At 41.2% G+C, this 22,938-nt stretch overlaps 1 protein-coding gene across 1 annotated transcript in view; it reads left to right on the top strand.

The window, feature by feature from the left end:
- Nucleotides 1–302: 302 nt before the first annotated feature.
- The window catches only part of jph3b (junctophilin 3b), a 53,987-nt gene continuing 31,351 nt past the window's right edge, over nucleotides 303–22,938 (top strand). The window contains exons 1-3 of the mRNA XM_005751503.2: nucleotides 303–1,467; nucleotides 19,661–20,147; nucleotides 21,317–21,682. Coding sequence (XP_005751560.1) covers nucleotides 1,086–1,467; nucleotides 19,661–20,147; nucleotides 21,317–21,682 — 1,235 coding nt within the window. The 5' untranslated portion in view covers nucleotides 303–1,085. The remainder of the gene's footprint in view (nucleotides 1,468–19,660; nucleotides 20,148–21,316; nucleotides 21,683–22,938) is intronic.

The raw sequence follows: 22,938 nt of genomic DNA, 5'->3' as shown, positions 1-22,938 counted from the left end.
CATATGTGTGTGTGCCTGCATATAGTGTATGCGTGCATAAGGCAGGAGACTGCATTGCTGCTCTCCGGCACCACAGGACAGACGAAACAGGCAGCCAAGCAGATTACATTCTGTGTTTTTCCCATTATTTCTGTCTCTCTCCCTCTCTCTATGCATGTGTGCGATCCCTGGCTGTGCAGCAAAGCGCAGTATATGTGTGTGTGTTAAAGCTGAGAATGAAGTCTGGTGTGAGCCACAGAGTCTCACTTTAAATATTTTTGTCTGATCGTCAACAACAGACTTGGAGAAAAAGAAAAATCTGAGGAGGAGAATCTTTTTTTTTCCTTTTTGTTTTTTTTTTTCTTCTTTTGTCAAATATCATGTCACCGCTCCAGCTGAAGCCTCTGTGCTGATCAGGGTGGCGTCTATGCTGGAGGCTCGGAGGTTTGAAGGGCTGCCACCGGGAAAACTTCTCGGCTCTACACCCCAGAGAGGTGGAGGCATCATCAGGTAGGAGGTGGCAGATTGAGTGGGCCTGAGCGGAAGGCAGGCGAGAGAGTAGGAGGAAGAGTTCTGCGTTTGTGTCGTAGACTGTGTAGGCAGGCCGATGGCAGGCCGGCGGAGCTGCCTCATGGATTAAACTTCTGCTGAGGGAGAATAATGGCAGCTCTGGCCCTACTCTCCTCCTCTCTCACCTGGAAAGGCCACAGAGAAGCTGGAAAGTGCTAGCCAAAGCTACAAAGAGCCCACGAAGAGGATGGAGTGAACAGCAACCTGCTACCTTTCCCCAACAGGCCGGGAGAGCCCTGACACAGCTGTGAGGGGCCACGTTTTTTTTTTGTTTGTTTTTTTTTAGTCCACCTCATTTCCAATTCTTCCACACCAAGCTAGTGGGAAACTGAAAGTGGCCTATCTTGATTTGTGTGGGAGTTCACTCCCTCCCACTCCCTCCTTCACCTCCTTACCCCTACCCTCACCAACCTCCAAACTCCGCTCCATGGATTGGTTCTAGCACCAACCTGTCCTTTTTCCTTCCTTCTTTTTTCTTTTCTTTTCTTTTTCTTTTTGTCGAGGCTTCAGGGGAATTGCCAAGACCTGTTTCATGCATGTCCACTGGCGGCAGGTTCAACTTTGACGATGGGGGGTCATACTGCGGAGGGTGGGAGGAGGGCAAGGCGCACGGTCACGGGATCTGCACTGGACCCAAAGGCCAGGGCGAGTACTGCGGCTCCTGGGCCCATGGGTTTGAACTGCTGGGTGTCTACACTTGGCCCAGCGGGAACACCTACCAGGGCACCTGGGCTCAGGGCAAGAGACACGGTGTGGGCGTTGAGAATAAAGGCCGCTGGGTGTACAAAGGCGAGTGGACGAATGGCTTTAAAGGACGCTATGGCGTGCGGGAGAGCACGGGGACAAGCGGGAAGTACGAAGGGACGTGGAACAACGGCCTGCAGGACGGATACGGAACAGAGACGTACTCGGATGGAGGTAAGAACTATAGGAGATACAGAAGGACAGATGCATTGTGGGTGTTTTGGGAGTTGGTTTGCGTGTGGCAGAAGGCACACCACTCAGTTCCTGTCAATGAGCGATATTTGACAACTGTCCTCTGTGAAAACAGCCTCTACTGGTTGATGATTGACAGGCCGAGAGCAGATGCACAGTAGGAGGAACTTTTCTAAAGGTTTTCTAGGGTCATCCTTTCTTCTATCACGCCTTGTTAACACACACACATGCTCATGCTGAGGCAAGAGGTCGCGCCAGGACAGCTTTTGAAAATGTACTTGCTCTCATTTTCTGTCTCTGATTCCTCCTTTCTCTGTCTTTCTCCTCCTCTTCCTCGTGTCCTCCCAACCCTCAACTTTCAATTCAGCTGCTGAGGACACTCTGTGTATTTAGAGTTCTTCAATTCAGGCCACGCAGTCTTAAGGGATGAGTGAAAGGTTAGAGGGATGGAAGAGGACATCAGCTCCCAAGTAACAAGCCCCAAAAACATTGCTGAACAGAGGACAGACATTGCATTTGTGCACTTTTTCATAATTTCCTAGTTACCTAAAATTTGAACTAGTTTGTATAGGACAGAAGTTTTTAATCCATCTTGCACTTGACCTGGCTGCAGTATTTGCTTTTATAGGGAGGGATATTTTCTCTACTTGTATTAATGGGCTTGAATTGCTGGAGGAAAGTGCTATCAGAAAAGATAGATTGCTAATGCATGTTTTTCTGTTATACCAGATGCACCAAAACTACTTGTAAGTCTTATATTTTTAGTGTTTCTTTTCAGGAGATTAAGCAAGCTTTAAAAGGGTCTTATTTTCAGACGTTTTAAGGCTTAATTTTACCCCTGAAGCCAGAAAAAAGTCCCCAAAAAATACATGAAATCTTTCCCACTGTTCTTTTTTTTCCTGTTTCAGGACCACGGACAGTGAATAATGTTTATCCAGGAAAAGTAACAATCAGAAAGTAAATTAAAAGTTGGGAACCGGTTGGAGGTCAGTCTTGTGATTTCCAAGTGGTGTGCAGTTACCACACAGCCTTGGTGGGAGCAGCGTTCCAGATTGAGAATTGTTGGTTAGCACAAAAATAAACCGACTGTTCATCAGTGTACACATTATTAGTATTCCAGTCCCGCTGGTGCTTTTCCCCCTCCACTTTAAGCCATTACAGTAATTTCCCCTGCTTATTAAATCTGGCCCTACGCATCTACAGTCATGTTAGTCAGTCACATGCTGCAATAAATACGAAAGTCAGCATCCTGATATCTTTATGACAAGGGAAATGTAACGTTTATATTGTTTATCATTCTTTATTAGCATGTTAACATGCTATAATTTACTGATTAGCAATAAACCCAGTGGCATATGGCTTATCTTCCCCCAGTTTGACCAGAATAAGTATATTAAAATACTTTTTAATTGGAATTTTGATCCAAGAAATAAAAACGATCATAGTAAATCTGTGGAGCCCATAAATACATTCACAGTTCGATGCTATTCCATCCAATAGGTGTTGAAATATTTAATTTTATGATGAAATGATAATCATAAGAGCCAATAGCATGACTACAAATACAGCCAATATCAGCACACTATTTGTGCCGAACACCCAAAAGCATCCATCAATCTGCAAGGGACACCAGATGAAATGTTGGTCGCTTAAATGCATGAAATATGTCTGTGTTTGAAAAAGCAAAACATGTAATTATACATTTGATTCTTCTTCTTTCATTTGTAAAGTCTTCCAAATCTGCATCACAATTGCCTAGAAAATGAAATCAGTTGCATGTTGAGTCTCTTAGGTTGTGACTTAGTTCAGTCACTGTGGGTGTGACTGCACATGCATACACTACATTGCATGCATGTGCAAAAACTGCACAGCCATGAAATCTGGTAGTATGTGTGTAAGTATGGAGCTGACAGTAGCATACGTGCCGCTAAAGCCTCGTTACATAACTCTACAACTACCAGGCCGCATTACGCTGCTCTTCACGACACACAAACACACACAGTCCTGAGCAGCCTGATAAAATCCGCAGACCAGACTGGTTTTAGGGGTTGATTCGGTACAAAGGAGAATAATTCGGCTTGATAGATGACCAGACAGATGGACAGACTGACGGAGGGAGGCATAGATGATTCAACAGATGTACAGATTAATGGATGAATAGATCACTTATATGATGAACTGAAAACTGAGAGATGGCTCACTCGGTGGATAGATGATTATCGTGATTGTTATGAGAGATACTCTCTAATCAGGAGGCGAGTGAGATCATTAAAGAAAGAAAGAGAAAGACAAAAATGGGCCTTTCAGAGAGGGATATGTTGGAGCGTAACTGTATCATTTGAACCCACATACAGTAAATGCAGCAGAGATTGGCCTAGTTACGCGTGGTTATCTAGCTCCAACAGTACACAGTGTCCTTATTATAACAACATGCATCTGTTCTTTTTATAGATCTGTGAGGTAATAAAACTAATATGTTTTAATAGAGGAAGTAACCATTGATGCTGGTGCAGAATTTAAGAAACAGAAAACAATAACGAGAAAAAGATAAATAGTTCAGTAACCAAAGAAGAAATGCGAACATGAATCTTGCCTTCCTGCGGCCGAATGTGTTCCTGACTTTACTTGTAATTATAAACCTGCATCAGTGCCTCCATAGTGTAGTGATGAACACATTTGCCTCACACACAAAAAAGATGCCCAGTTCAAAACTGGGAGGAAACAAAATCCCAGCCTCAGGGGGTAACAACGCTAGTATGACTCCTAGGGTTCCTCCCAAGCCTGGATAAATGTGAACGTCAACTAAGAAGAAGCTGGTGGAGCCCAAAAGTTGTTTGCACCAAAAAACGATATTTTCTAGCTGTGTGTAAAGAGAATGTGAGCTTTTCCTACTTGCGTTCTATCCTTTTCCTATTTTCTAATTTGTGCTAATGCAAACTTATATTGACATGTGTAAATTGCTTCTTCGAATGCAAATGCTGCATAAATAATGTGTAAAAATTATTTGTTTTATCATCACTTTGGAAGAAGACATGTAGCACAGTTCAGTCCGTTTTTTTCCATTATCCAAGTTGTACAATCACTTGGATAAGTGACTGTACAACAGGTGTTTTCTCGGCAAATGAAAGATACAGTAGAGGCTATTCAGAGAACATGAAAGCTATCAGAAAATAAAGTGCAGCTCAATCTACAGACAGTATTCACAGAAGCAGCAAAGTTAATCTGTTCATCAGGTTTTTCTACTTTCATTCGAGCGGCAGTCGAAGGCTACGTCCTGAACTGACATCACAGTGTCCATGTCATGAATAGGGAGAGTAGTCAAAAAACTTTTATTTTGAAAGTAAATCTCCAAGGAAATTACTAGCAATCACGATATATATAATCTGCTATGTATCAAATAAGGTTTATCCTTACACTTAACACTTATCCTGAGAACCCGGTGGGTGACGAGGCGTCACTGCTTTCAGGGCTGAGTGAAAGGGACCTGAATGACTTGACCCTATACTGTCACAATTATTGTGACATGTCTAAAATATCGGACAAGTTAACGTCACTTAGTTAGTTGTCATGTGACTGCAAAACTTTAATAAAGTCTAAAAAAGAACATGAATCTTATACAGTGTCAGAAAACCTGGGACTTGTCAGTCCTTTTTGCCCCTCAGCCATAAAAGGGTTATTGGTGTCACGTGGACACCCACGTTTGTGAAGAAGATATAGGAGTTTAAAATTAATACCATAGCTGTTAATTTCCACGAAAAAAACACGAGCTTAAACTACGCCAGGTCTAACTGTTGTTGCTTATTAAGACAGCTTAAATGTGATTTTAAATGTTTAGCTTAAAGCTGAAATAATCATTTTCCTTCATTGGTTTTGTGATACGGTCCAGTGCAGAGCGCTTCACAGTAAAATCTGCCTTACAGACTCACAGCTCAGTCATCTCCAGAGCAATATGAGCCAGAAGCCACAGCATTCAAAGATGCTCTGCTGCCTACATACTTTTGAAACACGCTGTGCAATTTGAGTCAGCTACACTTCCCCTCCAACTCCACCTGATGCCAAATTTCTAGGAAACACTCCTCCTCCGTCTCTACCGCTGCTGTTTAGTTTTTCTCTTCGTTACTCTCCCACGTCTGCCAGCATCCCTCTCTCCTCTCCTCCCACCTCTCTCCTCCCTCCCTCAATTTGCTGCATTTCCACTGAGCCGCGCTGTACAGTAGGGTTTCCATAGCAATGCTCACTGACATGCAGCAGGTCACTGTGTCACGAGGGACTTGATGTTCCTCGCTGCTATTGGCCGCCCAGCCGGCTCTGCCGAGCCTGGATTGGCTGGTTTGGCCTTCCGGGCTAATGTTGTTTACTGAGAAGAAGAGCTAAGCTGACTGATTACCAACCACATAGAGAGAGAAGGAGAGAGGGAGTGGAGTAGAAAAATGAAAAGAGAGCAGTAGACGGATTCAGTAATCACTTTAGTGAGAGTTGAAGTCACAAAGAGAGATTATAGCTGTCACTGTGTACAACAATGCTAACTGCTGGAGATTACAGCAGTAGTGGTGAATATGCTATTGTCAGAGATGTACAAACTGACCTAAAAATTCCCCTTTCCAACTTATGTGAATATGAAATGTCAAAAAGACAAGAAAAAGCACGAGATCATTCATATCATGGAAGATGCTCAATCACACGAGGTGTGCGGCCGCTCACAAGTATCTCTGAACCTCCCTCATGTCCTCCAGCTGTTGGTAAATATGCTAAATCTGATTTATAATTGTTCTAAATTAACACACCCTGCTAGCCTGCTAAAAGCCGCTATCACTGCTGTAATTATTCTCGCTCTGGCCGTGTTATGTAAGCATAATAAATCCGCATAATAAATAATAAATCCACTTATCTTGTTTTAAACTCACCCTGCAACGGTAGGTGGGCCAAATGAGATCAAAAACCTGTTTCCTTTGGCTCGCTGATTAGTGAGACATGCATTTTACAGGAAAAATAACAAGCATGTGTAAAAGAATATATTTGAGAGAATATATTTTCAGTGTGTGTGGGAGGAATCACTTCGGCCAGAAGTGCCACTCTGCTTTCTTTCACCCAGTCGGCCATGTAGTTAGCTCATGCCCTATAGCAACTCGTGTAACCAGCATATAATGGACTTATTACACAGAATTATCTTAGACATGGCCAAGATAATGCTCGAGGTCTCAGACAACCCTAACAGGCTTACAACCGTGAGCACAGCTGAAGTCTTCTGAGCGTTGTCTCAGTCCCCGTCAGCTTCAGGATTGCTGTTTGCAGGAAAACCTTCACTTCTCACCTCTGTGTGGAAGAGAGGAAGGGAAAAGCAATTCACAAACAGTTTGAACTCTTATTTGTGACTATGACAAGTCACAAGTAGGAATTGCATATTCAGACAGCCCTTTCCTCTCATTTGACTCAACTTAGTTTCATGTATTCTGTCCTTCTACTGTCTATTTTTATGATTAGTTTATTTTAAGATTTTTTTTGTTTTGTAAAATCTCATCAAAAAGAGAAATATTGAAATTTCCCAAATTCTGAGGCTTATCCTGTTGATTATTTTAGCCTTGAAAGAAAGTAAATTCAAAGGAAGTGTCATGCAAGTCAGGTGAATCCAGTATTTTACCTGCAATTCTTAGACTGTCCATTCGGATGAAGAAACATTTGAAACCAGCAGATGTTATGCATTTTGGTTTAAAACATTATAAGCAACGATTAAAGCTGTTTACAGATAAATAAATATTTCAATCATGTTATGTTTGATGTCATTATCAAGGTAGGTTTGCTGTTAGCAAAGTTGCTGATGTTGGTTTGCTAGTGGTAGTTTTTAATAGCATTAGTTAACTTGTTAACTGAATGCTATTGAATGTGATTGGCCATCTCCTTTCATTTCTGCCTTCAGCATTTCTAGCAGCTATAGATTGTTTTTGACATGCTCACCTTTATTTGTGTAAACTGTATTTCTGTAAAAGCAGGAAGTCCTCAAGATAAATTCCTGGGAGGTCTGCAATATGATAGAAGGTTATAAGTCAAATCAAAGCATGTTATTTTCAAAATAAAAGCCCTATTTATTTATTTTTCAGTTGTTCTTTTGCAGTGCACAGTATTGATATCCTTTGTTATTTTATTTCCTCTTTTTAGAGAGAACACCTAAAAAATCCAAACAAGGTCACTAGTGATGTTGTATGCTTTGTCCCATGGGATTTTTAGAATGTTGAGTTTTGTTTCAAGATGTTGTGTGGCACCATTGTTGTTTCCTCTTATTTTTTACTTTCATATTCACACACTCTTTGATTAGTTCTGGGTACCAAAACTACTTGGTTAGATTAGAAAAAACATTATATAAGTCACAAAGCTCAATTGTCCATCTGGCAAAGCTGTTAAAAGGATTAATCCTGGCTCTACAATGGAACTAAAAAACATGTAGGTATCTCACCATTTTACAGCCTTTACTGTAATATTACTACATTTATGGCTGAGGCCAAATGTAAAGTTAGGTCCATAGGGTTTTGTCACAGGGAAACTTTGTTTGGTTTTGTTATTTTGTTGTAATTGTGGTCTTTTTTAATGTGGATTTTAAATAAAACAATCAAGTGAATGAATTACTGACTTTAATTTCTTTAATTTAATTTCAGCTCCTGGGCATAGTCCCTATTTCCAGAAGTTAAAAAAGTAATTGGACAAACTAACATAATTAAAAATTATGTTATGCAAGTCTAGAAGTCACAGACGTCAGCAAATGCTGAATTTCTTCCATTGTGATGCCAGGCCTTTACTTGCTGCTTGTTCGTGGGTCTCTCCTTCCAGTTTTGTCTTCAGTAACTGTAAAGCGTGCTGTATTGGTTTGAGATTATGTGACTGTCTTGGCCATTGAGGAATATCCAATTTCTTTGTCTTGAGAAACTCTTGGGTTGCTGTAGCAGTATTCCTTGAGTCAGGAAGTCACCCTCAACCAACTGCTAAAAGCATTCAAATGTCTAATATTGCTGTATTTGCTAAAGGGCGACCCAAGTACTGCTAAACTGGATATGTTGACTGTGTTGGCAGTAACCTTATTACTAATAATCTGTATTAGTTATAGTTAGCTCCATACATCTTTGGGAAATATTAGCTTTTTTGTATTTTTAAATCCAACAAGATGTGATTATGATTAAGGGAATTAACTAAAGTATTACATTAACTAATCAGGAATTGTTTAGCAGAAACTAATGCCACTTTAAGTATAAAGATTGTTTTCAACGCTTGGATGAAAATATTTTGCTGTAGTGCCTGTTTGAAATTTAGAACTCATCAACAAATGCTGTGTTTCATGCCTTGAGATGCTCTACCAGGCATTTACTGCAGCCGGCTTCAGCGTCTGCTTGTTTGTCTGCATCCAGTTTTATCTCCAGTGTTGGCTTGAGAACAAGTGACTGTGAAAGATCTCATATCTTCGCCTTAGGAAACTCTCGGGTTGCTCTCGCGGTATACTTTGGGTCATTAATCATTTGCTCTGTGGAGCACTGTCTGATTAGTTTTGCAGTATTTGGCTGAATCTGAGCAGAGTATATAGCACAGTCACATCATCAATAAACACTGCTGACCCGCTTCCACTGGTAGCCATAGATGCCCATGCCATAACAATACTTACCCCCATATTTGACAGATAATATGATATGCACTGGATCGTGAGCTGTTGCTCTCCCTCTCCATATTTTTGTCTTTCTATTTTTTGGGTACAAGTTAATCTTGGTTGTGCAGCTATTTTAGATGTTTTCTGGTAATGTCTAATCTGGCCTTGCTGTTGAGTGTCACCAGTAATTTTCACCTTGTTGTAAACTCTCTATGTTTACATTCATGAAAGTGTGTACCTTGGAAAAGAGATGCCTGCCTCCTAAAACGTGTCCCTGACTTGGTTATCTGTTTTGAAGTTGTTTTTCTTAAATCATTCTGTGCTGTCATTCTGATAGTCTTATATCTAACTGTATCTATTAAAGAAAGGGATCTCACCATGTTTAGTTAAGGTTTGCAACGCGTCATTTCCAGGAAGTATTTATATATGTACTGATTAATGGTTTTCAATACCTGTCATCTTCTTGTATGGACCAGTTGACAGGGAAAACTTAGGAGGAAAAACGAAAGAGAACATGAAATTACTATATTCTCATCCATCTGTTGATAGGTATTGTACTGTAATGCCAGGTCACCTTAATAGTACTGGCTGACAAATCCAAATGTCCAAATCCTAAGTTGCTGCTAGCAAGGTAAAAATTGACAGCGTCTTCTTTGGACACGTTTTTGAGCTGCCTTTCGTGATGAATACTTTAAATTGTACAGCAGAAAGCTGTCGTCCATTCTTGCTCGGTGGTCACACAGTATCTTGGTTAGTACAGGATCTATTCTCTGTGAAGCCCAGTGGAGCTGAATTATGACTAATTCCTTTATTCTGTGCAAGATGATCCTGTTAAGCACTTTGCCTGGTATGGATAGGATTGTAATCCCACGGTAGTTTGCACAGTTGATGAGGTCACCGATTTGCTGTATTGACGTAAAAGGAAAAGCATCTTCCCCGTGTTGCTGTCAGGTCATGATCCCTTTCCAGATTCCTTGTTTGAGTTATTTATGATCTTTGCTGCTTATCCCCTTCAGTATTTCATCTTCCACTGGTTTTCAGGAATCTTTTACTTGTCTGGTAAGAGCGCCGTCATGCTGCTAGTTTATTTATGAATGCCAGGCCACTGTGCTTTTCTTTTTCATGCTCTTTCTCATTGAGCCGTTGACATCATGCATTTTCTTCTTTACCATTTATTTCTGAAAGTAAAGCGTGCTCTGTTGGTAAGAAAGATGCACATACGTATACGACATTGAAAACTTAGCACAGGATTGTGGAACTCCATTTGATTAAGGGTTGCACAAGAAAATGGGAAGTAATTTATACACATGCATTTATAAAAAAAAAAAAGTAGCCAATTTGATCCACATGAAGGTCTCAACGAATGAATAAATGCATCAAAAAAGCAAAGTGATCCTGAAGTCTTACAAAATCCCACCGACTGTTTCACAGCCCAGAACATCCAACTCAGTGACTGTGAAGCAAATCATGCAAGCCTGAAATGGGGAACAAAAGAACACCAGTTGATGAACATGGATGCAAACAATGAGAATGTTAAACAGACTAAATGTTTTATGGGGAACAAAGAAATCTGACTGACTGAGGTTAAGGACACATGACGGTATTTGTTTTTTGCCAAACCATTCATAGTTGGATAAACTATTATCACCAAAACACTGGTTACAAGATGACAGAAAATTGTAGGCATTTTTTCAATGTGCAGGTCATCAGAATGTCATCGCGTTATCGCGAGCCTTTTTTATCTGGGCGATCGTGGCTCAAGAGTTGGGAGTTCGCCTTGTAATCGGAAGGTTGCCGGTTCGAGCCCCGGCTTGGACAGTCTCGGTCGTTGTGTCCTTGGGGAAGACACTTCACCCGTTGCCTACTGGTGGTGGTCAGAGGGCCCGGTGGCCGGCAGCCTCGCCTCTGTCAGTGCGCCCCAGGGTGGCTGTGGCTACAATGTAGCTGCCATCACCAGTGCGTGGATGTGTGGATGTGTAAAGCGCTTTGGGGTCCTTAGGGACTAGTAAAGCGCTATATAAATACAGGCCATTTATGAAATTTCTGAGCAGATGAATAATCCTCAAATTGCAATCTGAAAGACTCAGACAGAAAAAAGGGGCCCAAGCAAAATCCCTTAAACGGATAATAGTCCCACACAGCGATTTAGGCAGGAAGAGGTTTAGCTTTGAACAGACTTTCCTTGCTTTCAGTGTTCAGTGATTTGACCAGTTTAGTGGGTTTGTCTGCATGCCTGCACAGCCTGACTTTACTGCCCTTTTTCTTGGCTTGTTGCCTGTCGGTTTTCTTGTCTACCTGTCTTTAGTTACCATCTGTCTTTCCTTCTGTTTGTGTAGTTGCTGTTTTTCTCCCCCAGTCGATGTGTCCGTGCACCGTCCCCAGGCTCTCTCTCCCTTTGCCTCTCTTCAGTAGTTTTTCTCACTACAGACTGCTCCATTGTATAGCATAATAAGAATAAGAATAAGAATAATATAAATAAAAAATTATTAAGGAGGATTGATGCATAAGATTTAATTCTCCCTGTTAAACTAAAACATTTTTTTTAGTGAAAAACGCCCATAAAAAACAAGTTTTCAGTAACTTGTTGTTTATCTTTTTTTCCCTAGGGTCATTACTATTATGTGCCTTCTATAAAGCCAAAACAACAACCCATCTGCAGGCTTTAGCTTATGTAACGGGAGAAGTTTTATGTTTGCAGTGAGGATTAATGGTGCTGACTAAATCATGAAACTCTAAATATCTGTCTTGGAAGTCTGCCCCGCACTGTTGTTGATGCGTTACTAACTGCGTAGATGGAGTTTGCCCGAGAAGCACTTGGGATGGTGTAGTGTTATATGAACAGCAACTGCCTGGGCTGGAAGCATCATGATCCTCCTTCATGATATATAAGCTATAAGGGGTTGAACCGTTAGAGTACTGACCCATGTAAGTTTCATTAAAGCTTATACGTATGCATTATTAGGGGAATAGCCAGCACAGGGGGCTGTTAGCCACTGTCTGCTAGACTTCAGCTAGTTTGAATAAAACTTCAGTCACACAGATCTAGAGACATGTTGGAGACCACTTGGCAAACTCCATGGTTGTCTGTAGTTTCGAAGATGCCAATGTGTCTGAAAACACTCTCCAGTTCATTATCCAAGTTGTAGTGAAACTTGAAAAAGTGCATCGCGAGTGGAGAAAGATCACCTTCAATGTAAAACATCCTGATTTTATCATGTTTACTTTATTTCACCTGTTCTGTTCAGGTATAGCAACTCAGGATTGTAGCTCTCACAAACTCTCTCAATTTGTCTCTGAAAGATTTAAATCCATACTCAATATCTTAGAAAACAATCCACCTTGTCAAATAGCCGTTTCCAGCCTCTCCCACACTGTAGCCAAACTGAGGGAAAGCTCGTTGCTGTGCACAGAGGATTCTTTACCTAACTTGTCACTGAATCTTGGAGGACCACTGCTGAGCAGGACCTCAAATCTTGTATGGTCAGACATATTGAGTTATCTTGTGAAGATGTTTGATGAGAGGGTTTCAAGTGCTACGGAAGGCCTAAATATATTGAAAAAACTTTTCATGTATGACATATCGGGTCTATTACCAGAGTCAGACTTGTCATTTTCTTTTCTTAAGTGGTAAAAATGTGGTTCACGCTGTCATGTCCTGTAGCTTGACAGCTTCATGTGATCCTTAACCTACTGACTAGTGCAGTCTAAGGGATCTGCTGGAGGGGAGAGGTTTGCACTCATGCGTCCCCCTTCTGTTTGGCTTGCTACAGCCTCATAGATGTTGACTTCAGCGAGGGCTGCCTCTGCATCACATTGCTGATGAAGCGGTTCTAACGTGTTTCTTCCTTGCTTAGCTCTCATTTCCATTCATTTCCTTCTGAGTGAATTCTGCTCTTGTTTTTGCAGTTTCTGCCTTTATGCAACCACTGACTGCAGCCAGCTTGCTGATGGCTTACTGGAAGTCTTCGATGATTTAGAAATGCGTATCCATATAGATGTAGTTTATCTGTAGCGTATCTGTCCACCTGAGATTTATTACTGTAGACGCAATTTCCCTTTTTATTGTTCTGCCATTACTGACCTAAGCAGATTGAGAGGTTTTCAAAAAGCCACAGGTGTAATGTCTTTTTTTAAGACGCTCCCTTCAGCATGCTAAACAGAAACAACGTGTTAATTTCTTTCAGAAATTAACAATAATATTTTTTAAATGGGTGTATAACCAGCATCAAACACACATACAGTAAATTATGTAAAAGAAAGCCTGCTAAATAATTGCTGCCAAGCTATGCATTAGACATGAAGACTGTTATATAACTTCACAAAACAAGTGTAGATGAGCAGTTTTCACAAGCACAGTATAGCTGCACATCTGAAACACTCACAGAAAACGCAGCAGATAGAACATAATAAAACTCACAGCTGCATAGCCACTATATACAGGGTGTTTGTTCATATAAAACACCTTCAATAATAAATCAAAAACATACTAAAGCCCCCAAAATGATGACTGAAATTATTTTAACAACTTTGCAAGCAACAGAGAGGCTAAACGACAAAGACTTCAAGCTCTTCAACTTTCCACTATGAGAGCACATGTGAGTTGCTGCCTGTTTCTCGCTTTGCTAAGTCCAGATTTACTCCTGCAACACATAAAATATGAAGACAGAAAACAACGTCCCCACCGGCTGGTGAGATTTAATCTCTGCTACCACAGCTTACATTCTGCACGTTTTGCTGTTTTACCCTGCAAAATAGTTTGCAAGTGTTCGCCGACAAGTCAGCATCTTCCAAACTGCTGGTCACCACGGCAACCTACTAGATCCCAAAGCAATCGGTTTTTGGTGCAGTCGTAAAGCTCTTTGTGACCAGTTTCACTCCAACGACCACAAGCAACAACCAGCCATTTGTACCGAGTGTCTGCAACATAAAGGAGAAAAAGTGTTTGATAAACTCGGCCTTGTCTTGTCTTATGTTTTTCTCCCTCCCCATCTCTCTCATATGCACAAGGGCAAGTGCTGACATGGTAAAACAACACATTTATAATTCATATAATAACCAGTTTGAGCTCCTTCCAGCTTGTCTTGCTCCATGTTTTGTTCTTTGCAAGTGCTGTGCATCACAAATCAATACTTTGAGTTGTAAAGTAGTCTGCTATGCAATAATGTGGACACACAAGAACCACAGACTAAGAATCACAGACACCTAGCCGTGTAATCAAATTTTTTTGTGTGTGTGTACAGTCCAGTAATACTTTAAAGATTTCTGTTTGCTGTGAATGAAATACAGACCCTATAATGCAGAGGGTTTTTAACCTAGAAACAGAGGACAGACACGCGCATTTGTTAAAGAGACAATTATGAATTCAGCCTGGGGGTTGGCGCGTGATCAGATCGCTGTGACTCTGTGATGTTTCCGCAGCTTTGATCTCGCCGTGTTAACTCTTTCCGCGCAGCTGCCTTGTCCTTGCTGCAGTAGTTGCAATGAGAGTCCACTTTGCTTGTGCCTCCTGTTGGCTTCCAGGCAGAATCAGTGAAATTTTGTCGGCGTGGGAGCTGTGGAGCAGATTCTCCTTGCGACTGTACTCCTGAGGTTGAGGCGTTGACATCCCAACAGTGTTTGTTTTGTCAGTGCAGCCACGGCAGGATAATCCAATCCAGTGTATCTTCTGTCAGAAAACTCCTGTACAGTTACCCCACTGCACTTGCTTTCAGTTAAGACTCTGTAAGGTGTGATATTGCAGTAAATCACTGCCAGCTGCCTTACGCTGTATTTTTCAGCACCATGGAGAGCGACAGGCAGACTGAGGGTGGTATACGCTTCCAAGAAGTCATGAAAAAGCTGAAACCCACATACTGCTTCACATATATTTATTCATTTACACACTCACTTGCCATTTTCTTTGGTGCACCCAGCTGCAGTTAACACAGCCTTCAATAACTCCTACATTCTTGAAGGTTTCAATGTTTCAGTGTTTGTGTTAGTGCTATAGAGAGGTGCTGATTCAATGTAGCAGGCATTTTTAAAGCTGCTGATGTCTTGTATTGTGCTATACTGCTTTTTTCAGTATTTACAGAAATATTAGTGTATTTAAGTCTATGAATCACAGAGTTAAGTAATAACCTAGATGTAATTTAGCTAATAATAATCCAGTAGTTTAGAAATGTGGGATAAATACAGGTTCATAAATGTGTAGGGCATACAGGACAATGTAAAACATTTACACGTTCTTCTGGGTTCCTGTGCTCATCGTACACACTGAGCTTAGCAGGACGGTGCTGAAGCGGTTACTTCTTGGTTCAATTATTATGTCACAGTTTAGCTAGTTGTTAGCTATTTTAATTATTTATCTGTTATAATAACTGGACTGTAAACAGCAGCGCTGTAAACAATGATCTGCACACAGAGACACTAGTACACTAGTAGCTCAGAAACAAGCTGTCCAGCACAGTGAATGGGCCCTCAGAGTGTACTACATACTACCTATAGTACACTGTATATAGCATAAGAAATCCTCCTATTTGGAGGTTTTACTGTAACAGCAAATGAAACAACACTTGTCCCATTTTTCACATTTTACTCATACCGTTAATTTAAAGGGATAGTTCATTATTTTGGGAAGTGTACTCATTTATTGTCATATTTGTATGGTTGATGCAAAACTACAGTCAACTTTGCCAGACTATAAAAAATTCAGTAGTTCAAAAGCTGACAATTGAAGTACGAAACATTAAATTGTTGCCTTCTATCTGAAGGGTTATTAGCAAAAGGCTTGGCCCTGATTTTTTCTTTTTCTTTTAGAAATATCTTCAAGTGGATTGGTAATAAATGAAAGTGTTGGTATAATGAGTTTTTAAGTACCTGTGGGTGAAGCCGACAGCTTCATATTCTAATTTTATTTTTAACCGTGAGCAGTTACGCCTTTACATTTTGTACATTTGTGTACAGGAGCAGCATTATGGAAAATCAGTGTAATAGTCGTACTTTTAAAGAATTTATTTTGTATGTTTTTTCCTTTTTGGATGCGGCTGGTGCTTCTTTTTTTTAAATAATTTACACAACTGCCTTTTTAAATGAACGTGACCTGTTGTAGCGGTGGGTTATTTCCGTTCTGCTCTGTCAGCACAAACACGCACTCGCAGGTGATGCTCGCTCTTCTTGCGCCGGCCTTGGAGCATTCTGGCGGCCATTTAATGAAATGGTGATCTCGTCAAGCTGCTGCACAGGTGCTCGTTTGTGCATGTGTGTGCGAGTGTTCTTTGATCCGCCTTTCATATGGTCGTACAGCTGTGTGCTGATGTGATTACAAAGGCCTTGCCAGATGTGCTCGCCAGCTGTCTGTGACACAGCCTCTGTTTGTTTTTGTGTGTGTGTGTGTGTGTGGGGGGGGTGAGTGGTGGTATGAGGCAGCACTTCGTGGGGGCAGGTTCAGATTTAACACCACCGCTCACACGGGCTTTTTTGAAAGCGGCGTCTGGGTGCTTGTTGTGCCCGTGTGATCATGTTCTCATGTCTCCTGGAATACGATTGGCTTATAATATTGTCTTCATTCAGCACTTCCCATTTCACCGACACTTTAGCCCACTAGGGAAACGTTTGTGTGTGTTTGTGATGGAGACAGAGAATGTGGTTGCAGTCCTTATATGGTCATGTAGTTTGGTTTTGAGCGAGTGCGTTCGCTACAGAATGAATCAGAGTGCTGTTACATCAGAGGTATGGGCAGGCGGGATGGATTACTTGGCCTCCTATTGGAACACACACTTCCGTGGAGAGTGAGAGAGAGAAAGAGGAATGACGGAACATGCATGCATATGCATACTCAGATGCCCTACTTTTCTGCAACACAGAGATATAGGGACTGTTATGTAGCAAGGGATGCGGACAGTGCAGATTCATGGTGTGAATGAATGGGAGTGACAAAAGGAAGCCACTCCCCTGTACTGCTTCCCAACACCTTAGCACAGAGAACACAAAAAAAGAGGAACTAGTGAAATCTACAAATGCTTGGCAATGAATGAAATGCAGAATGAATTACACCAAACTGCAGGTTGCTAGGGGGCTGGAGCCTATCCCAGCCTCCACTGGACACCGTGGACAGGTCGCCAATCTGACGCAGGGCCAACACGGAGAGACAATCGTTCGCACTCACAGTTAATTAGTTAAATTAAATACCAGAGAGTACAAAAAATCAGTACTTTGCAGCAAGTGGTGTAAGTGTTCATTACTCACAGATGAACTAAACATCACTGGATTAAATCTGTTCTCCAGTAAATTTTCATTATCATCTGTATAACGATTAATTGAGTCATTCAGGAACTCCTCATTAATGATGCTTTAATGGTCATGTCTGTATTGCCTTTATTGAGAAATAAAACCAGAAGCAGATGCCTTCATTTTCAAATGTTGCCGGGAAACTATTGTGGTTTTGGTGTTTTTATATTGTTATTTCAGGTCTTTAGTTTGACTTTGAAATGTGGATTTTTGGGTTAAATGAACTAAGTAGTCCAGAGACCATAGAATAGAGGGTTTTATAGATAAATACTAATATTTGGTATGAGTAAGTCAAGCTGAGCTATGGAGCTAAGGAGTTTTTTTTACTGACCTCAGGAAACCTTTTTGGCTCCAAAACCAACGTCCCTCTCTCTTCAGTAATCTTTTGCTAAATCAAATGGTTCTCTCGGGGTCACAGTAGCCGTAGGTTAGTGCACCTTACCACATAACTGCAGCACCCACTGTGTTAATGTCACAAACCCCTCACTGCTCTTTACGCCTCCTCTCCTTCAATATCAAAAACAAGAGTGCGCGATGGTGAAGATACCAGCAGAGCAAAGCAGAAAGAAAACAGAGAGAAGCTAGCCCAGCCGGACAGCTAGCAGGATGAAAGCTGTGATGTTGTGCATGCTGATAGCTACTATTTACTGGTAAAAAGAAAAACCTTCCCACCTATGGGTGGTTTTTGCCAGGCTTGCAGTGTTTTTTCAAATTCTTCATTTCGTATTTGGTGGTGAGTCTAAAACATTCCCACACAGATACAAATTTTGATGACATATATATGTATATATATATAATCTTAAACATATGGATATCCATAATTGCTCTATGTGTGACGGTGTTAAAGTTTCATTCCTACAATTTCTTAAGGAGACAAAATTGGTAAATACAGGCAAATATAAATGAGAAATTATTAATACATTTGAGTCTACATGTAGTATATGCTGTAGGTTTTGGAAATATTTCACACTGTATACAAAAGATGGCCTCTCCTGGGAGAGCATGCTGTGGCTTTTTGGATTGTTTCATTGAAACCTCCATCGCCATCTCGTTTTCATTTGTTTGTTTATTTTTGTTTGTTAACGTATTTGTAAAGGGGGTACACCTGCTAATTTGATCACTGGCTTGCCAGCAATTAATTGACAGCAGTGTTAAGTTACAGTCCATTATTTACTAATTGACTTTAGTTGAGTTCCACTGTTATCAGCAGATATATTAACATTAGAGACCAAAACCTAAACATGTTTCTTTCTGCTGATGGGTATTGTTAGATCCCAGTTACCCCTGTACACAAAGTCTGGACCTGCTCTTCTTGTAAAGAGTCTGAGTGGCTGATCCTGTGGGCATTACTTATCTTCCTGTATATTGTGACCGTTTTACAGAAAGACTTCCTGTTCATGCACGTCTGTCATTCAGACTCATTACAGAATAATTATTTTCACTTATTTTGTTCAATTTATAATGCTGCATTTCAAGTTAAATTACCATTAGTGCAATCACATCCATATATATCTCTGAACTCCATATTTAGGGACAGATATTAACCTTTAAAGCATGAATTGTGAAATTGTTGCCAGAAAATTTAAAGTTAAATTTAAAGTTTTTGAAAATTAAGCATTTATTCAGGCAATTAAAAACAATCAATTAAATATTAATGTGCTTAAATTCGTTTTAATCTTTTTATCATATTTGCTACATCCCACATTTTTTGCAATGTATTGATTAAAATTTATCGTTTATGTAAGTTTTGACAAAAATTAGGCGTTAAGGGGTTAAATCCCTTATTTAGACAGTCTCAGGTGGATGAGGCCTCGGGGATCTCAGTCTCAGACATTATGTTAACAACAAACTCTATGGGGATTTAACTTGAGCTGCCCTACACCCGTATAACAACTGCAGTTTAACACTTTTGTGTTGACGACAGGTATTTCTAGGCAGCACCTTTTGGCACATTTTAATTAATGCGACTGTAAGTATTTTGCATAACAGCTGACTGAAATGATCACTTGTGAAATCCCTCATTTAACCCATAAAGAAATCCATTTTCTTCCCGTTTTTGAATTCATTATGTATCTGACTCTGTAGCTGTGGGAACTATAGTGTCAGTCGACACAGTAAAGGTGTACAAATTAATCATTATGTGCGAATTATTATCACTTCATGACTTTCATTAATGCCATAAAGCACTGATTGTTGTCAGTGGTTGGGATTTTGTTGTTTGTTTATCACATCTCCATGTGATCTTGATCAGGTCTAATCAGTGTTTTCTTCTTTCCCCCTCAGGAACATTTCAGGGTCAGTGGGTTGGCGGGATGCGTCATGGCTACGGAGTTCGTCAGAGCGTCCCTTACGGTATGGCAGCCGTTATCCGCTCCCCGCTTCGTACCTCCATAAACTCTCTCCGCTCCGGTTCAGAGCACAGCAATGGGACAGCTCTGCTGGACCGGACTGGGGCAGTGGTTCCTGGACCTCCCCCCCTTCCCGGCACGCTGACCACCAGCGTCTCCATGTGCAGCACAGGCAGCAGCGGCAGCAGCCCCGCGGTGTCTCGGGGAGGTTTTGTGCTGACAGCGCACAGCGAGGCTGAGCTGCTGAAGGGGAAAAGGAAGGGCGGGCTTTTTCGAAGATCCATCCTGTCAGGTCTCAAGCTGAGGAAGTCAGAGTCCAGGAGCTCTTTGGCCTCCCAGAGGTCTAAACAGAGCTCATTCAGGAGTGAAGCTGGCATGAGTACCGTGTCCTCTGCTGCATCTGATATCAACTCTACCATCAGGTAATGGCACGTGGACAATAGCGGTGGTAGGTTTGGGCTGCTGCAGGATACCAGATATAAAAGACCCACAAAGACCTTTTTGCACATATAGTTTTCATCCAAATTTGGGGCAATCTGCCAAACCTTTTGTTCTCAAACATAATTTTTCATTAGTTTGAAGCCTGTTTCACGCTGTATACTAGGGCACCAGTTTAGCTCACTGGCTGAGCAGGTATGCATATGCCTTATGACTAAAACGCAGCAGACTGGGTTCAAGTCTAACCTGCAGCCCTTTCCTGTCTACTCCACACTGTTTAACTATCAAATGAAGGCAAAAAGCCCCAAAATAAACCTTAGAAATCCAGCATACTGTGTTGGTTAACTAAAACTGATCCTTCCTTGACCAGTTCCACAGTAATCATACTGATACCCATCATCGTTGTCATGTTTTAGTTATGCAATCTAATATATTTATCCCTGAAAAGTTCAAATTTACTGTAAAAGTCAGACATTTAACACTAAGAAATTCTGGCAGGATTTTAACTCAACAGCAATGTTTACTTGAAAAGTATGTCAATCAAACATGAGTCTATCCACCAAAAATCATACAAATAACACCACCTACTGTGGTCTCATTTCTTGATTCACGCAAGAGGAAGTCTAGCTTTGAAAGATTGTGACTGGAATGACTTTGGAACGTGGTTAGTCCAACGTGGTGAGTCAGATATCAACTCTGTGGCAGGGTAGTGGAATGACGTACTATGAAGTGACCTGTCCTTCATTTGGAGGACAGGGATTCAAGGAAAAAACAAACACCCATTCTTCTTAAGTGCCTTTAAATGGATTGCATGCATTCCAAAGGAGACTATAGGTCAAAGGTCAGTATGTTGGTCCACTGGACCGGTGCCTGAGGAGAAGTTTAATGCCAGTTTCATTCATTGTGTGAACTTCAGCTTCTTAATCTGGCTTAGATGTTACATGGAAGTGCTTGGCGTCAAACTCCAGGTATGCTGGATTGAGCCGGCTTATTTTGAGTTGAGTCGCCACCTCGTAACCTAATGGCTGGCAGTAGTAGATATTCTTAATATAGTCACCGTGGCACAGAAGTCTGGCTCTGGCTGTTTCATTTCAACATTTTATGATCCTTCCATGATTGATTATTTACTATTTTAATGTTTCACCTTTTCCAGCCTTGGAGATGCAGACACAGAGCTGACAGTCGCTGAAGACGATGTGGACGCCACAGCAACAGAGACCTACTGCGGGGAGTGGAAGAACGACAAGCGGACCGGATTCGGCGTGAGTCGGCGGTCCGATGGGCTGCAGTACGAAGGGGAGTGGCTCAGCAACAAGCGGCACGGCTATGGCTGCACCACGTTTCCTGATGGCACAAAAGAGGAAGGGAAGTACAAGCAGAACATCCTGGTGAGCGGCAAGAGGAAGAACCTGATCCCCCTCCGAGCCAGTAAGATCAGGGAGAAGGTGGACCGAGCCGTGGAGGGAGCGCAGAAGGCAGCAGATATCGCCCGGCAAAAGGCTGAGATTGCTCTTTCCAGGTAGGGAATTATAGGCGCGATACCTTTTAATGAAGTCATGTTCTAGGTCCTGGTTAATTTAAAATTCAAGTTGTTTGAAGCTGGCACAGTTCATCTGAAAAAAAGTGCTTTTAAAGTCATTTTTTATGTTATACACCAATCAGAATTTAGTGATACTTAAATCAACAGATGATGCCAGGTGTGGGGTTGCTTTAAGGCCACTGCTAATCAAATCTCACCCACACAGCCCTGATCAGGCAATTTCTCTAAGTGTTAATAAAAAAACGATAAATAAATAGTCATTAAGGGAAATTCCCCCCTAACTTTATAATTTGTCGTTTTTTTCTGTTATAGAGCAAATCCAAGAGCCTGAGATTGTAATTTGCTTTGCTTTTCTGACCTTCCTCATATTTACAGCTCTGCAGTAATCATCAGCAATAAGGCTAATAGCATATTTCTTGAAGTGTTAGCATATTTACTAAAAATGTTGTTGTGAATTTTTTCTCATCTAAAGGCAAAAAAACCTATTATTTGTTATACTATGCTGCATTTCTGTTAGCAGAGGATGCTAACCAAAAATCTGAGAATTTCGTCCCACTCTTCTTCACAATGTTGCTTTAAATTTGTTGCTGTTCGTTTATGCACAGCTCTCCTGAAATCCTGCCAGAGCCTTTAATAAGGTTGAGGTCTGGACATTGACTGGGTCATTTCAGCGACTTGATTCTTTTTTCCTTTTCAGTCATTGTGTTGTAGATTTGCTGCTGTGCTTGGATGTTGCGTGATGCAGTTTTGGCCAACATAGATTAACAACAGATTAGAATACTTTGAAGACAGAGGAGTTGGTGGCTGCAAGACGAAGTCCAAATCATCAGCCCTCCACCACCGTGCTGACAGCTGGTGTGAGGAGTTTGTTCAGATAAGCTGTGTTGGGTTTTTGCCAAATGTCGTGCTGTGCATTATGGTCAGACGTCTCCACAGAAGTCTTGATGCAACTTTGCAAGCCTGAGCTGTGCTGCCGTGTTCTTTTCAGAGAGAAGAGGCTTTCTTCTGGGAGCTCTTCCAAACAAGCCGTATTTGTTCAGTCTTTTTCTTATTTTCCTGTCACAAATTTCACATGGTAACTGGGCTGTAAGATGTAGCTCTTGGGTTTTTCGTCGTTTATCTGAATGTTGCATGGTCTGAAGTTGTTGTGATGACCATAACTGGAAAGATTTTGTAATTGTGTTAATACACACCTGAACTGAATGCTCGGGACCAGCAAACTGCCAAAATTTCTG

Source organism: Pundamilia nyererei, unplaced genomic scaffold (genome assembly GCF_000239375.1).
Source record: "Pundamilia nyererei isolate P.nyererei 1_Seehausen unplaced genomic scaffold, PunNye1.0 scaffold00314, whole genome shotgun sequence".
In the NCBI taxonomy this organism is placed as follows: domain Eukaryota; kingdom Metazoa; phylum Chordata; class Actinopteri; order Cichliformes; family Cichlidae; genus Pundamilia; species Pundamilia nyererei.
This window is presented reverse-complemented; position numbering and strand designations above follow the sequence as displayed.